This window comes from Heterocephalus glaber, unplaced genomic scaffold, assembly GCF_053883595.1.
Source record: "Heterocephalus glaber isolate CG9 unplaced genomic scaffold, H.glaber_assembly_v1.0 deba00001465, whole genome shotgun sequence".
NCBI classification, from domain to species: Eukaryota; Metazoa; Chordata; class Mammalia; order Rodentia; family Bathyergidae; genus Heterocephalus; species Heterocephalus glaber.
This window is the reverse complement of record NW_028258312.1, coordinates 31,077,151-31,093,417: the sequence shown is the minus strand read 5'-3', so window position 1 is coordinate 31,093,417 and position 16,267 is coordinate 31,077,151. Positions and strand designations below refer to the sequence as shown.

At 46.9% G+C, this 16,267-nt stretch overlaps 1 protein-coding gene across 6 annotated transcripts in view; it reads left to right on the top strand.

The window, feature by feature from the left end:
- Msh3 (mutS homolog 3) overlaps positions 1-16,050 on the top strand; it is a 119,353-nt gene extending 103,303 nt beyond the window's left edge. For 4 of the 6 annotated variants that reach the window (XM_087180736.1, XM_087180734.1, XM_087180733.1 and 1 more), the window contains 4 exons: positions 7,878-8,064; positions 11,605-11,734; positions 13,300-13,468; positions 15,531-16,050. In XM_087180736.1, the coding sequence (XP_087036862.1) occupies positions 7,878-8,064; positions 11,605-11,734; positions 13,300-13,468; positions 15,531-15,681 (637 nt within the window). In that variant the 3' untranslated portion in view covers positions 15,682-16,050. Of the gene's footprint in view, positions 1-7,877; positions 8,065-9,292; positions 9,385-11,604; positions 11,735-13,299; positions 13,469-15,530 lie in introns of those variants that run through there. The other 2 variants (XR_015438895.1, XR_015438896.1) reach the window with 2 other exon arrangements.
- The last annotated feature ends 217 nt before the right edge of the window (positions 16,051-16,267 follow it).

The window sequence follows — 16,267 nt, the reverse complement described above, 5'->3', positions numbered from 1 at the left end:
CAATGCTTAAGAATATTCTTGACAGAAACGACAAAACCGACACAGCTAAAAATCCAGTTGAAAACTCCATCAAGTCAATGGAGAACTAATAAAAGATGACAGGAAAAGAAAACACAGGAGTTGCCAACAGATAAAGAAGGTGATCATAGTAAATTAGCAGCAATCTCAGTAATATCTCAACGTTAACACCCTCAACTCCCCAGTTAAATGACACAAACTGGCAGACTGGATCAAAAGACAGAATCCAAAAGTCTGTTACATTCAAGAATCTCATCTAACCAAAAAGATATTCATAGACTAAAAATTAAAGGATAAAAAACAGTACTGCATGTACCAGGACCCTGAAAACCAGCATGGGTAGCAATTCTAATGTCCGACATGGTAAACTTCAAGCTAACAGTGATTAGAATAGAAAAAGAAGGTCACTACGCACTAGTTAAGGGAACAATCCAACATGAAGAGATAACATTAATAAACATATATGCTCTGAATATTGGAGCACCTATCTTCATAAAACAAAAACTGCTGAAATTAAAGGATCAAATAAATATTAACACAATCATAGGGGATTTTAACACACCAGTTTTGCAAAGAGATAGATCACCTAAACAAAAAAGTTAGTAAAGAAATATCAGAGCTGAACCACGCTCTTGAACATATGGACTTAATGGATATATACAGAGTATTCTATCCCTATGCAATAGAGTATACATTCTTTTCAGCAGCACGTGGTATTTTTCCAAAAGAGATCACATACCAGTCCACAAAACCTGCTTAAGTAAATATAAAAGAGTTGAAATCATCTCACGCATACTATCAGATCACTGTGCAATGAAAATAGATATCAACAACAGAAGAAGAAATCACAGAAAAGGTAGAAGTCCCTGGAAAATTAACAACACACTCCTAAACAACCACAGAAAAGTTAATGAGAGAGATTGTACAACTCCCCGAAACCTCTGGACACTATGAAAGCAGTTCCAAGAGAAAAGTTCATCATAGTCAGTGCTCACATTAGGAGAACAGCAAGCTCAAGTGGACAACCTGAGGAGAAATCTTACGATACTTGAGAAACAACAACAATCCAGGACCAAACCAAAATTAAGGAGGGGAATTATAAAGATGAGAGTGGAAATCCATGAAATTGAGACTAAAAAAAGACAATATAAAAAAATGAATTGAAGAGCTGGTTCTTTGAAAGAATAAACAAAATAGACAAGCTCTTAGCCAGACTTAATAAGAGAAAAGACTCACATCAATGCAATTAGAAGTGAAAAAAGTGAAATCACAACAGACATTGTCAAAATCCAGGAGATAGTAACTACTTTGAAAAATTATATTCCAACACGTTGGCAAATTTTGAAGAAATGGACAGATTCGTAGACTCCCACAAATTACCAAAGCTAACCCAAAAAGACATAAATACACTTAACAATCCAACAACAAGCAGTGAAATTAACACAGTAATGATCTATGAACTAAAAAAAGCCCAGGACCTGATAGATCCACGGCTGAATTCTATAAAACCTTTAAGGGTGTTATGTCACCAGTGCTCCTGAAGCTCCTCAAAGAAATGGAAAGGGATGAAGCACTCCCAAACTCATTTATAAAAGCTAGTATCACCCTGAACCCCAAACCAGGTAAAGACCTAGCTACAAAAGAAAACTGAACAGTAGGCCAATTTCCTTAATGAACATAGATGCAAAAATCCTCAATGAGATATTAGCAAATAGAATGCAGTGCATCATCAAATGTGTAGTATTTTAAGGCAGGCTCTCCTAAGTCACTGATCAGCCCAGGCCGGACTCAAACCTGGCGATCCTCCTGCCTCAGCCTCCCAGAGTACTGGAACTATAGGTGTGTACCACCATGTTTAGCTTAGTTTTAAAAAATAACATATTTTTCCAAATTATGTAAGTAATTATGTAAATAATTATGTAATTAATTATGTAAGTGATGCTTGTTCATTGTGGGAAATTACAGAAAAGCTCAGGAAAAAAAAGTTTAAGTCACCTCTAATGCTACCACTCAGATGTTGCTGTGTAGGCGTGTGCCCTTCTGTGTGTTTTTAAAACGTGGACACATAGGGTTAAATTATTTGTGATTGGGCCGGGGATTTAGCTCAATGGTTCTGCTGCCTGCCTTGCAAGCGCAAGGTCCTGAGTTTGATCCCCTGTACCAAAAAAATAAATAATTTGTGATTACACCCCTTTTATGGATTAATGTTTAATTATATGCAACATAGATTTACTATGTATGTCACATTTTGTAGAATTCCTTTTAATGCCATGTGGCATCTTTTGCAGGTTTTCCTCTATGAGACTGGGGATGGGTTTCCTCGTCTCCCATCTCTCATCCTTTCAAGTGTTAGGCTGCTGTATTCCTTAGGTTTCCACCTTTTGTAAAATTTATGTAATGCCCATAAAACAGGAAGCACCAGGGAATAGCCATGGTAGGCAGAATTCTGTGAACCTTTTGGCAACATGCTGCAATCTTCAGTTTCAGAAAGCAAGTGAAATAATCAGAGCACTGTAAAAACCCTCCTCGCAGAGGACACAGAGGGCACATACTGTGTAATTCTGCTTGTGTGGGACTCCTGGAATGGGCGATTTGCAGGGGCGGAGTGGAGGTCACTGGGGCTGGGAGGAGGATGGGAGCTATGTTTAGAGGCAGCTTCTCTCAGGGGTGATGAATAGCACATGATTCTTAATACCACAGAACATACCCCTGAAAGTGGGGACTCTAATGTCTATTTTACCACTATTTTTAAAAAATACTTGATATCAAAGAATCCTATTGTGAGACGTATTACTGCTTTCATTTAACAATTTTAATATTTAACCTCTAATTCGTTCTCATGCAGTAGGAAAAATCCTTTCTGGCCCTCTTCATTGCAGAATTTCTTCTTATTACCAGCCTGTTCTTTACTGAAGGCCTGGGGGTTTCGATTTGAGGCCGTGGAGACCCAAGCTGTCTGCTGTGATTGAGAAACATGTCAGGTATTAGCTGGTATTAGCTTAGAACACCACGAGCTCGTAACAGCAAATTCTTAATCACATTTTCGTGGAAGCATTCTTGATTGTAGAAACTGACTCAAAAAGTAATAATTCCTTTTCTCCGTTTATTTTTATTAAGCTTTGTTGACCTATGTAAGGGTTATAGGCGAGGAGGGTGTATGGGGATTAGAAAGATTAGTCAGTCAGCTGCCACTCCTAAAAATATCAGTGATTTTTTTTCTTAATCACATAACTAACCTTCTGTCTGCGCAGAGCAAATTCACACTAAGACCAAACCTAAAGGACGAGTTTTCCACTTTTTAGTACACTTGAATATAAATACAGACAGAAGAATAATTATATATGTTCAGAATTGCTTAAATCTCTAACATTTTAACATTTGAAAAAATTTAAGAATCCTTGTCCAGTAATGTGCCTTGTGATTATTGACTCAATGCAAAATAATAAACATCTTAGTTGTTAATTGTTTTATAACCTGCCTTGCTTCACAAACTTACTTTAGGCAGGTTAGTAAGATATATAAAATATAGAAGACGAATGAAAGAGAATGGTTATCCAGAGGTGTTGGGTCAGAGATGAATAAGGATAGAACCCTAAGGGGATGCCAGGTATCTGCGTGTTTTCTGGTAACCAAGCGAGAAGAAACAAGCTGCAGGAAGGGAGGGTGGGGGCGGAAGGCTGTCGGCAGACCGTTCCACAGGCACAGCAAGACCCTGCAGGGACACCGAGGGCACAGCGGCGGCCAGGCCAGGCCAGGCCAGGCCCGGCCAGAAGCCCGAGCACTCTGGGCAGTGAGGAGCCCGTGGCCCAGGGACAGTGGCCCGGCCTCCGCAGTGTCCCCCTCACCCTGGGAGCAGGGTGGGCTCTTCCGACAGCTACAAGCGCTGGCCTGTAACACTGTCCAAGGCCTGATGCTCACTCAGTTCACCAGCTGCAGGCAGTGTGTGTCAACTTCTTGCTACAAACATGAAGAAATCAGTCTCAATCCTCAGTCCTCCTTTGTCTTCCCTTCCAATTTTTAAAACTTTTTACCTTGAAAAGGCCTCTGACATTCACGCTGCTAGAACAACCTCTTGTACCCTTTTGTGGGGTGGGCTTTAAGTAGGGGACCCAGCATGACTGCCACGTTACTGGGACCATGACACATGCACATTCACTTCAGGGCTTACCGGGGAGAGAATCTCACGCTCTCAGATGTTAAGCTTTGTTGGTAAGAAGGGAACCTTCTAAGCCTCCCAGACCAGCGCTCTTCCACTTTCACTTCTCAGTTGCTGCTATTCCTTACATCTTGCATGCTTTCTTAAATATTACTTTCTTTTTGGGTTGTCTGAGTACTCTTTGCATGTGGGGTCTGTGGGAGCCAGTCTTTTCTGAGGCTAGAAAGTCCGAGTTAGCTTTATTTTGTCTCCATACCTGTTTTAAAAGCTTAGATCAATATAAACATCCAAACTTTAAAGATATCATCTCCATTTTCTCCCTTCCCGCCCTCATTGTAGGTGAGGGTCTTATAGCAGTCTTGATTCCCCTTTTGTTAAGGATGAGGGTTTTTTCTTTCCCTGAAATGTTTAGGATTATTTTTAATCCTGTCATTGTACAGTTCCACCACAGTGTTTCAGCTTCAGTCTTTTCCTACCACTCTAACGCTGCATTTTGTGGAACCTTCCCGTGTGGGTTCCCGTGGAGGGGAATTTTCTCCACTTACCTCACTGCCTTCGCACTTCTACTTCACCTCCTGTGAGGTGGGTGCAGCCCTGCGGGACCTGACTCCACATATTAAATTCTTTGTGTAAGGGCTTGCCACGCCTTAGCCCTTCCGTTCTCCATCCTCACCAAGCGCTCTCTGTTTATCTTTCAGATTAAAATCTCGGGCCTCCTCAGCACCAAATTTTAATTCCACCTTACCGTGCCTTCTTGAAGCAACACTTTCTAACTGCCAGGAGTTTTTTTCCTTCAGTAGTTCGGTTTTGCCTTTGATGGACTGTTCTTGTTTTAAGTCTGTGATGCCCCTCATCTCATGAAGGATACCAGTAGAGGATTTGTGGCTTTAATTCTGTTTCATGATTGTGACTTTGTCCATGTGCTCTGTGGCAGCTGCTTTGTCTCAGAGCTTTTCTTCCACGCTGTCATTTGTCCTCAACTGCCCTCAGCTTGTTCTTCGTCCTGGTTAGAGTTCACACGTCTGAGCAGACGCCACTCGTGTCAGTGTGGGTGCCATGTGGGTGTCCTGACTGGCTCCACCCCTGTCTCCCTCTCGGCTGCCTGCCCTGCACCGAGGGCTTTCTGGTGAGCTGGGCGGCCACACGCAGTGTGTTGTGACCACCCCTAAGGTCCAGAGTTCTAACATACCTCTTGGGTCCGTTGTGTAATTTTTCATCATAGTAGTATTTGCCCTTATGCTTGGGCACTTCTTTGGCTTTTTCAACTTGTCATTAACCTGTTGTGAAGAACATATTTGTATGTATAATTTGTTCATGTATTGCTGATAACTTTCATGATGTTGATTCCTAGAGTGAAATGTATGGGTTATGAAAGGCATTAATAGCTGCTGCTAAATTATCTTTTGGAAGACCATAACAAGTCTCAGTCTCACTTAAAAATATCCTTTATCCTCACATTTTGGATGGCAGTGGATAATACCGCTCATTTAATATGTCCTGCTGGCTTGAACCAGCAGGGGTACATGTACAACAGTCCCTTCAGGCCGCTGGTACCACTGGTTGTACAGATAGTAAGGCCACGCACAGGACAGTCGTGCATGTGCCCCTGGTGGTCCAAGCCACCCAGCAGTGAGACATGAGAACCATGGCCCCAATGTGAACGTATTAATATTTGCCAATTGACATACATAATCGTTGCTGTTTGAATCTGTTAATGTGCACAGATCTTCACAGATCTCCTTTGCAGATTAACTGTTGTCTTTCACTGTTTTGTGGCAGATGGTCATCATTGTCTTTGCTTCGTGGGGCTCTTTTTTGGGATTATTAACCCTTTGTCATATATGTTACGAATTTTTTCCCAGTGTGTAGCCTGCCTTTCACTTTGGCATGATGTGTTTTTTTGCTGTGTGTATGTGTTGGTGCCATGTGTATAAAGCCACCTGTTCACCTGTCCCAAGGCAAAATTCCATCTGGCTAGCTCAGTGTGTCTTGCATTATACTTTTAAGTCCATATAATTGTTTGCAAACATGATTTGAGTAAGGATATGTCTTTGTTTTTTTCTGACATAACCAGCCAACTAGTCTCTTTAACTTGGCTGATCATCTTTTCTTCTCAATTTGATATTTCAGCATTGCCATATGCTACACATTTATATGCATGTATACGTGTGTGTGACTGCCTAAATTAACACCACGGAATTTCAGGAATTCTGGAGATTTCCTAACTAGACCACTCTTACTTCACTGTTCCTAGAAAACACTGCAGTGCAATACCTCAACTTCTATATTAAAATCTCATCCAGTACTTGCTTGTTAACCTAATTCTTAGGAATTAAAAGACCTCCAAAATACTTGTCTCATGAGAGTATTTTATTACCAACCAGTTTTCTTTATTGTTTTTGTCCACTCATAGCCTGCCAGGAGTAAAGACAACAGTGGTACCTAGGAATCAAACACCATTCCGAAGAATAGACTGGCTTCAGAGATAGGAAAGCTGAATCTGCTTGTTTTGTAGTAGGGAGAAATATTAGTTAACATTGGAAAATAAGGCAAATAACAGTGTTTGAGGTTCAGAAAAGCAATTAGCATGCTAAGTTAGCAGCATCCAGTTACTGTCTTGTATGTATGGATTTTAAAATAGGTAAACTTGACAGCACTTCTTGTGAACTAAGTACCACATCACTGGGACAGTCCCCCCTGTGGAATTACGCGGTGTCTCCTGCCACACAGCTGGTTAAGACTCCATTTCTCCAGATATGAAAGGTCCGTTACAGTGCTGTAGGGCACGCGTAAATTGTGTGCGCTGCCGTGAACTACTGAAACAAACAGAATCAATAAAGGGATTTGGCAAGAATGTGGTTACCAGCATTGCATGGCCTTAAGTGAGTCTTACCTGATCATGACAGTAATAATAATACAGTTGTAAATCATGTAATAATAATAATAGTAATAATAGCAATAATAATACAGTTGTAAATCATGTATTGTGCTAATACATCTGTAAATCATTGCTGCCTCTAGTGCTCTAGGAGAAATTTCAGGGAGTTGGGACATGTGGTCCCAGACCTTCTCTTAGGAGTCCACCATGTGGTCTAATGGTAAAGGACCAAGAAGTCCTGCTGGAGAGAAGCCCCTGGGTCTGGGGGACCCATTCCTGGCATCTTGAAACTGTTCACACGGGGAACCTCTGTTACCTGCTGTCCATGGTTACTAAGCATCTAGCTTTAGTAAGAAGTGATATGTGCAGGGAGCTATTTTGCACATGGTACTTTAATTTGTGATAACAATATGGAGTTTTGTTAAGAAAAATACCCTTAATTTTACAAGATCCTTTTGCTCATGGAGTTTTCAGAATAGCAACACAGAAAAGTATTGTTTTGTCCTGTGAATCCTGACTTGGTTTGGAATCAATCACTGGCCAGAAAAAAGCAGAAAGTTTTCAACTTTTCTAGACTTCTGTCCAGTACCTCTATTGAGATTCTATTGAGATTGTTTCTACAAGGGGCAATTTAATATTGGGAACTCTTTACATCCAATGCATGTTTTCATTTATTTATTATAATTTCAGCAGTGGTGAGCTTAGGTGCATATAACAACTGTAGAATCAGTAGTGATCTTTTGTATTTATTGCTCATAAAATAAGCCTTGGCTTTGCAGTTGCAGAGAGGCCAGAGGAAGGTCAGGGTGTTTCTTCTTACCGTAGGATGGGCGCTGCGGACAGTATATACCAAGGACGGAGCACCTTTATGGAGGAGCTGACGGACACGGCAGAGATCATCCGGAAGGCAACGCCGAGGTCCCTGGTGATCCTGGATGAACTGGGGCGAGGCACGAGCACACATGATGGGATCGCCATCGCGTACGCCACCCTGGAGTATTTTATTAGAGACGTAAGTGTCCTGTGTACCTCTTCTTTTTAAATTAAGTTTCTTCCTAATATGGTGTCTAAGTGACACATCATAACTGTGCACCTGTGTGGGCTGCATCATCCTGTCCTGGTAGATGTAAACAAGGGGGAACGATGAAACCAAGCAGCTCACAGACACTGCTGTGCTTATTTTGAGGTGAGACATTTGAAGTTGCGTGTCAGTTATTCCAGAATGTACAATGCATTGTCACTGAGTGTGGCCAGAGTACCTTCTTGTGATACCTGCGTGCCCTGTTTTAGCTGGATTGCACACTGTGTAGAAATTGTTTTTCTGACCTCAGCCTCAGATGCTTGAGGGCAGCTTTGTTCCTTCACATTGCCCTAAGACTGCAGTTAATCATTGGGTCGCCAGAGCTCGAGCAGTGTCTGCAGTGTTGGACGGGCTTTGTCTGTGTTGCTGAAGCTCGGGCACCATCGGGCGCCGTCTCCTGGGCCAGCGGAGTCAGGTCATGAGGAGCCAAGGACAGCAGGACAGCGCCGTCCCGGCTGCGGGCTGCATTTCCCGGGACGAAAGCCCGCAGGCCCCGCTGGGTCTCCCCCTTCCCCTCCCCTCCCCTCCCAGTCTCGCTGGGCTGTGGCTGCTCGGTGCCCAGCGTGGTGCCGCCGCTTGAGGCTGCCCTGCACTGGCCGCAGCGCTCTCCCTGCGGCTCTGCCTCCTGCGCCTCGCACTCTGCGCCTCGTTGCTCCTTTTCCGTGCACCCGAATTTTCTTCCTCTTTCCCTCCCCTCACTTTCATTCTCCCTCCGTTCCTGAAGCAGCCAGTCAAAGCATATTTTTCTTGATCACAGTTCTTTCAAAAAACCCCCCACAAAATTCCTTTTGCTTTAGCCTTTTAAGGCCTTTGGTGTTGTTCTGCTTTGTTTTCTTGCTTTGCTTTTAAAGTATGATTTTTTGCTTTTTCTCTGGCCCTCGGCACTGTGCTCGTGGGGCTTTGCGGAGCCGCGGCAGTGCCTGGGGTGTGAGTTGGTGGCTGCTGTGTGGCCTGGCCTCGCAGCAGCGGCCCCCACCTTGCTCAGCAGCGCCAGACAGTTCGGTCCACCGTGTGTGCGACAGTGGTCTCTAAGGTCACAGGACCCCTGTGGCCTGGCGCCGGCGTGGCGTGTCAGCCCACGTGTGCGCTCTGTGATGTCAGGACAGGCAGGTCGCCCGGCACACGTTTCTCAGACTCTGTCCTCCTCTGTGCCCACCAGTGACTGAAGTGTCGCGTGCAGCCTGTGGGACACACGTCATCCACTCACTTCGGGCCATCCCCGACTGCCGAGACCTCTGCTGCGTGTAGATGGTGAGCTCCTGGCCTCATCCCGGGGCGCTGGTGTGTCCCGCATGCCCGGCCACCTCCTTCGGGGCCACTGCTCCTTTGTGTTGGTGACTTAGGAGTGGGGACCAGAGCGGCTTGGCCCTGTGACACCAGCTTGGGTTGTGTGGAGGGCCGTGATGTGGCCTCTCCTACACAATACGGACTTGCTATTTCCCTTTTTAAAGATTTTATTTATTTGCAAAAGATGCAGTTGGAGAAGTGTTTTAATCATCACAGAAGCCGCTTCTCGTGGGAGCGTCAGCAGAGCATCAGTGTCCCCAGCACTCACTACATCCTCACTTGGAACTTGAGTTTGGTGTCATCGTCCCAGCGCTCTGGGAAGCTGAGACAGGAGGGTGCCAAGCCTGAGTCCAGCCTGGGCAGCTTAGCAGCTCAGCAAGCTGGGGTCTCAAAATCAGAAACAGCTGGAGGTGTAGTACAGGGAAAGGTCCTGCATTCAGTCCCAGCACCACACACACACACATGCACACACAGTAGAGTGTCAGTCACTGTGACCGTCATGAGTGACCCTGGAGCTGCGAATGGTGACACCGCAGATGGCACTGCTGCCCGTCCCAGGGGTGCCAGGCAGGGCTGTGGGGTCTTGGCTGGGTCCCCCAGGGTCAGCCGGCTGTCGGTGCCCACCCTTCCTGCCTCTGCGTCCCCAGGAGAGGATGGAGCCCAGCAGCCACCCGAAGCTGCCGTCCACGGCTCAGCGCCCAGGTCGGAATTCCTTCTAGAACCCTCTACACAAGGACCACAGAACCAAATGTGTTACTTCTGTTTTTATTGCCTCTGCTCTAAAGCAGGCTTTGGATAGTCTAAATGCTTCAGAAGAAGTTGCTACTTCTGGATGACATTGACCTTGGGGTGCATCGTGAAAGGCTTAAGAAAACAAACTTCTTTTCTCAGATCAGTTGACTACTCGTGTAAGTCAGTCTCTTGGGCCCTTTCTTAGGACTCATCAGCCTATGAGCCTTTTTTGTAACCAGTATTACACTGATTGGTTTGGGGTTTTTTCTTGTTACTGATTTTTGTTTTTTGTTTTTACCTGGTGGTACTGGGACTGAACTCAGGGCTTTCACACTGAGCTACATCCTTTTTTCCATTTTATTTTTTATTTTGAGATAGAATCTTACTAAATTACCAAGTTGCCTAAACTGGGCTTCAATGTGCGGTCCTCCTGCCTCAGCCTCCCGGAGTGCAGCCCAACCCCCAGCAGTACCGCCCTGTCGGGGTCGCTGCAGCTCTGTGGTGAGTGTTAAAGTTGGAAGTGACCATCCCCCAGCTTTGTTCTTCAGTACTGGGCTGGCTATTTTGGCTCTTGGGCCTCCACGTAGACGTCAGATTCATGTGCTGGCACCCACAAGAACCCCTGCTGGAATTACGCGTGGTGTCGTGTTGCGTCTCTAGACCAAGACGGGAAAGGCAGCCATCTGGCCATTCTAGAGCCTTCCCGTGCAGTGACATGGTTCCTCTTCTGGTTACTTAGCCCTCCTCTGGTTCATTTCTTCAGAATGACGTAGCTTTGTCATAGAAACCTTGTCCATATTTTGTTAGAGTCATACCTGAGGATTTCATTTTGGGCGTGCTAAGGTAACTGGTACTGCATTTTTATTTCAAATTGTACTTCTCCACTGCTGGTATATAGGAAAGCAAGGACTTCCTTGTGTTGATCTTGGATCCTGCAGCCTTGCCGCGATCACTTACAATGTCACTATCATAGGAGACAGGGCAGGAGCGGACAGTGTTACGGGACAGCCAGGGAAGCCTGCTGCATAATCTGGAAGAGTAGTGACTCTCTTGGCTGTAACCATGTTCTGGGTGCGTAGGCAGCTGCTTTTGTTCTTAGCAGACAGACTCTCAAGTCTTCAGGGATAAAGTCTGCAAGTGACTCTCAAGAGGTTGAGGGAAAAAATGTGTATAAGTGTGTGTGTGTTTGGGGGGGGGTGTCCACACATGTATGTGTGTGTAAATGAGAGGGAAGAAGAAAGGGAATATGACAAGATATTAACTGCTGTGTTTGTTGTCTAGGTAAAGAGTATGTGGTGCTCATCGTATTTTTCTTGACGCTTTTTAAAAAATTACAAATGATCTAAAAAGCCCGAGTGTTTCTTTCTTGCAGGTTTTGTGAAGGTGTGAAATTTTAAGTTTTAATTTAACATTTAAAAATAAAAGGCCACTTACCCTGTCTTGTTGCCGTAGGTAAAATCCCTAACCCTGTTCGTCACCCATTACCCACCGCTGTGCGAGCTGGAAAGGAGCTACCCGGGCCAGGTGGGGAATTACCACATGGGCTTCCTGGTGACCAAGGACGAAGGCCAGGCAGGTCCAGGTAGGCGAGGTCCTGGGCTGGCAGCGCGTGCCCGTGGTTGCCGGGGTTGTGCGAGTAGAAGCCCACTGCTCATGCACAGTGTGGTGCCAGCCACAGGTAACACTGTTCGCACTCATGTTCACACTTGCTCCACCCTCGGTCAGGAGGGATGCACCCCTCTGCCATCACCAAGTCCTGCCTGAGCTCCTTCTCCTGTCCATCCCAGCAGAGCTCCGCTGGCCCCCTTTCTTTGTAATAAGAAGCAGTGATTTCCAAGCTATATACAATAAATTGCCCCCAAAATACAGCACCCGAAACAAAGACCATCTGTCACTATTTCTGGGGGTCTGGAGTCAGGGGCAACTCGGCTGAGCCCCTGGGCATCTCCCAAGGCTACAGTCAGGGTGCAGGGCAGGGGAGTGGGGCTGCCAGGCCCACCCACGCAGCACCTCCCCACCTGGCTGTGACCAGACCCCGGTGCCCACAGGGCCTCTTTTGAGAATGGCCTGTGGCACATGGCTGGCAAGGAAGGAAAAGGACCAGACAGAGAGCGCCATGGTCTCCCCACACTGACCTCTCATCCCCGTGTCACGTTCTGTTCACGAGAAGGGAGTCCCTAGGCCCTCCCCACACTCAGAGGGCCGGAGGACCCCAGCCAGGCCCGTGGTGGCTGTCTCCAAGGCTGCCTGTCCTCCCCATGGCAGCAGTCATTGCGGTCCCTCAGGAAGGGGCCTGCCAGCTGCAGCGAGCCCCACAGAGGCCACACAGCCTGTTGAGCCCTTCACTGGGCGCAGTACCTGACACTGAAGCCCAGAGGAGATGTGTGACTGGGTCCATGGTTCAGGGGCCTCGGACCATGCTGGGGCGGTTGGTTCTAAGGCAAGAACAAGGCAGAAGGCATGGGGGAGCAAAGCCACTCACTTCCTGGGGGCCAGGACGGGGAGAGGGACCGGGTGGGAGACAGACCCTCCAGAGGGGGCTCAGTGACCACCTCTCCCCACCAGAGCCCCTCACATTCAGCTGTGCATCAGTGATAGATAACCCACTGAGCCGGGCAGCTTCCAGAGCCCCGCCTCTGAACACATGAGGTGTCCTGAGGACATTCTGCATCCGACCAACAGCTCCACCCTTCTGACAGCTGGGGTGGGGGAACAGAACAGCAACCCCTTCAGCATGTAGAGCTCCTAGCCAGAACACTTCATCACCCCCAATGTTTTGTCTTTTTATTTAAACTGTGTGCAACATGTAACATTTCCTTCTCTATTTTAACAGGAAAAATAAATGCCATTGTACCATGTATCAGAACCATTCTGCTTTTGATACAGAAGTTCAGTTCAAATTGTGCAATGAATCATTGTTAAAAACTGTCTTAAGTGAGCTAGAGGCCCTAAATGCAAATGCATTTTCAAATCAGTATTTGCCCTTTATCTTGATATGCAAACCTGAACTGGCAGGTGGCAGGAACAATAGGCTTCTTTCTCAGAGTGTAAATTTTAATAGAGTAAAATTTTAAGAACGTTCATGTCCTCTTTAGTCCTTGTATTTCAGTTTTTGATATCCTTTCCCTTTTGTTCTGTCTTTCACAGGCAAAGAGGAAGTCCCTGATTTTGTGACTTTTCTTTATCAAATAACCAGAGGAGTTGCAGCAAGGAGTTACGGCCTAAACGTGGCTAAGCTAGCAGATGTTCCTGGAGAAGTCCTGAAGAAAGCAGCTCACAAGTCCAAGGAGCTGGAAGGGTTAATAAACATGAAAAGGTCAGGATGTCTGAGCTGCGTGTCTGTGCGTTTGTGTTTGATAATAAAACCTTCCTCCAAGTGGCCCAAGGAAGAGGATTCTTTACCTTTATTTTAATTTAATTAATTTATTTATTTGGTACCGGGGATCAAACTGGGGACCTTGCACTTGCAAGGCAGGCAGCGGCACCACTGAGCTAAATCCCCGGCCCTTAATTTTATTTTTGAGACAAGAGTCTTGGTATATAGTCCTGGCTGGCCTTGCACTAATCCAAGTCCCTGCCTCAGACCCCCGAGTGCTGCGATTATGGGGTGCATCACTACTCCTGGCTTCTTCCAGTATTTGGAAAGATTTTATCACAACCAAGTGGAAGCAGCTCTTGGCAGAGCCGTGGATTCAGTCTGCATCTGGCATCCCAGCCCATCTCTGTTGGCCACAAAGCTCTTTACGAAGTTGCAGGATTGGTTTCCGGTGATTTTCTAAAGAATGCGGTGAACTCCGAGTGCCACACATAGCTGCTGCCACGCAGAGTGGCCGAAGAGCCCCCGGGAGAAGCCTTGGTATCAGGCCTCCGGAGCTGCTTCTGTCTTGGGCCCTTGACCAGCCAGGATGCGGTTGGTGCCCAGTCACCACTCAGTGTGCACCTGAGGCACAGTCACCGGGCAGTTGCCCAGGGGACAGTGCTAACAGGCACAGTGCAGCGCAGCCTCAGGCCTAGACAGAAGTCACGGGGCAAGGTGAGCGCCCGGCCCGGGCACAGGGTGTCCCCGCCCCTGCTTGGGCCCATGTTCCCAGCAGATGTGAGGTCTTGGTCCCTGGGTCTCACTCTGACAGTGTTGCTGTGTTCCGGGGTCGGCAGGGGTTTGCATCCATGAGATGGGGAGAAGGTGGGGGGAAGGAGAAGAGAAGGAGAAGAGCACCCTTCCCCTCGTGAGGGCGGTGGCTTCTGCACCCTCATCTGGTCGAGGTCACGTGACTCATGACAGGCAGAGAGTGCGTCAGTCCGCAGGCAGAGGGGTCCAGAGGGGCCCAGAGAGGGCAGGGCCATCACCCAGTAGTTGTATTCTTCCCGGGGTGCGGGCCCTGGAGAAAGCCATCTATACGAGTGCCGTATCCTCTGCCAAGTCCAGAGACAAATGGAGACCTTTCCCTGGGGTCTTCTGTTCTTTTTCCTGGAGAAAGGAGAACAGAGCTGCACTACAGAGGGTACTTACACGGGCTGGTAATAAAGTAAGACAGTTTATGCTTGTTGCTTCTCTGTAGCCTACAAAGCAAAAGCAAGAAATGCACAGCTTTCTTATAAATATTTTCCCTCTTCCAGCGAATGTGTGGCCTTTCAAAATCTGTTACCTAGATAACGGAATTATTGGAAGAGGTTACACTGGAACAGAATCTGATAATTTATCAGTCAGGCCTTTATCTTTCTACTAAAGTGTTTATCACATCAGTTCCCTTGGCCAGATTAAAGAAATCAAAAAATCCTTTGCCATTTTGTGGACTTTTCTAAAATGCTTTTTGAAAGCAGGATCTCGCCACATACCCCAGGCTGGCCTGGAATTCGTGGCAGTCCTCCTGCCTCAGCTTCCCGAGCACTGGGATGACAGGCGTGCGCCACCTCACCAGGCCTATACCATCAGTGTGTACTGTGCAGAACCGAAGTGGGGCATCGGGCACCGTTCTTCCTGCTTTGAGTACGCTGAGTCAGGTGACCCTCAGGGCACCCTGTGAGTCAGTTTCCTTTGTCCCCGTGTTGCGCCGGGGAAGGTGAGGACGAGAAGCCGGCCTGACTGTGCTCTGCAGTCCCCAGTGCCCGGCCCTGGCCAGCCGGGTACACTGCGCTAGGTCAGCCTCCAGGCCTCCTTCATGCTGGGCACTGGCCGGTGAGAGGGAGGCACGGTCCCTGTGCTATGGGGCTTTGGGAGCAGTGGGCCATGGTACAGCCCACAACCTCTGTGCTGTCCATACCGCAGCCCCACCCTGGTGCCTGGCACTCTGATGACATTCACTTGCATAGCTTCCCTTGAGACGTGTTGTCCCTAGCCAGTCATCTCTAAAATAAGCAATATTTTATTTTCCCTCCAGGAAAAGGCTGAAGTCTTTTTTGAAATTGTGGACAACACATAGTACGGAAGACCTTCGAGAGTGGATGGACGAGTTTGAAGTAGAAGAAACACAGACTTCTCTTCCTGATGAGCCTGTGGACCGCTCTTTGGAAGAAACAGCGGAGAGTTAGAAACACCCACCACCGTCTAAAACAGGTGCCCAGCAGCGCCCATCTGGCACAGGAGAGCACCGCATCCCGGCCGCAGCGGTCCGTTTGGGAGATGGATTTCTTCCTTTTGTGAAGGAAACGATGCTCAGGTTCCTTCCCCTCCGCCTTTTCAGATAGCAAGGCTCCCTCTGTGACCGGAAATCTCCTGGATGGGGCTCCACAAGGTGACACCTCTTCGGTTAGTGCCTGTTCTGTTTGCACGAGATAATGTTAAAAGCCACCAATTCTTCATGTGCAGAATAATTTTTGATAAAAATAGAATTATGAAGCTCTTAGAAACTAGAGCCCAGTGCCCTGGAAGAATAAAGTCATATGAAATTTGCAGAGTTAGACGTGGTCGTAGTTTTAAGCAGTTTAAATAATGTTGAATGGTGTGATCTGTCCCTCTGTGGAGTAATACTTAATGCACACTTGCTTCAGACTTCTGTGCGTCCTGCTGAGTGCTGGTGTTCCCGAAGGCCAGGCAGTTGTTTTGCAGGTTGGTCCTGGAACCCAGGTCGCTGCCCCACAGAGTGGTGCGCAGGTCCTCCTGCCCTCTGCAGCCCAC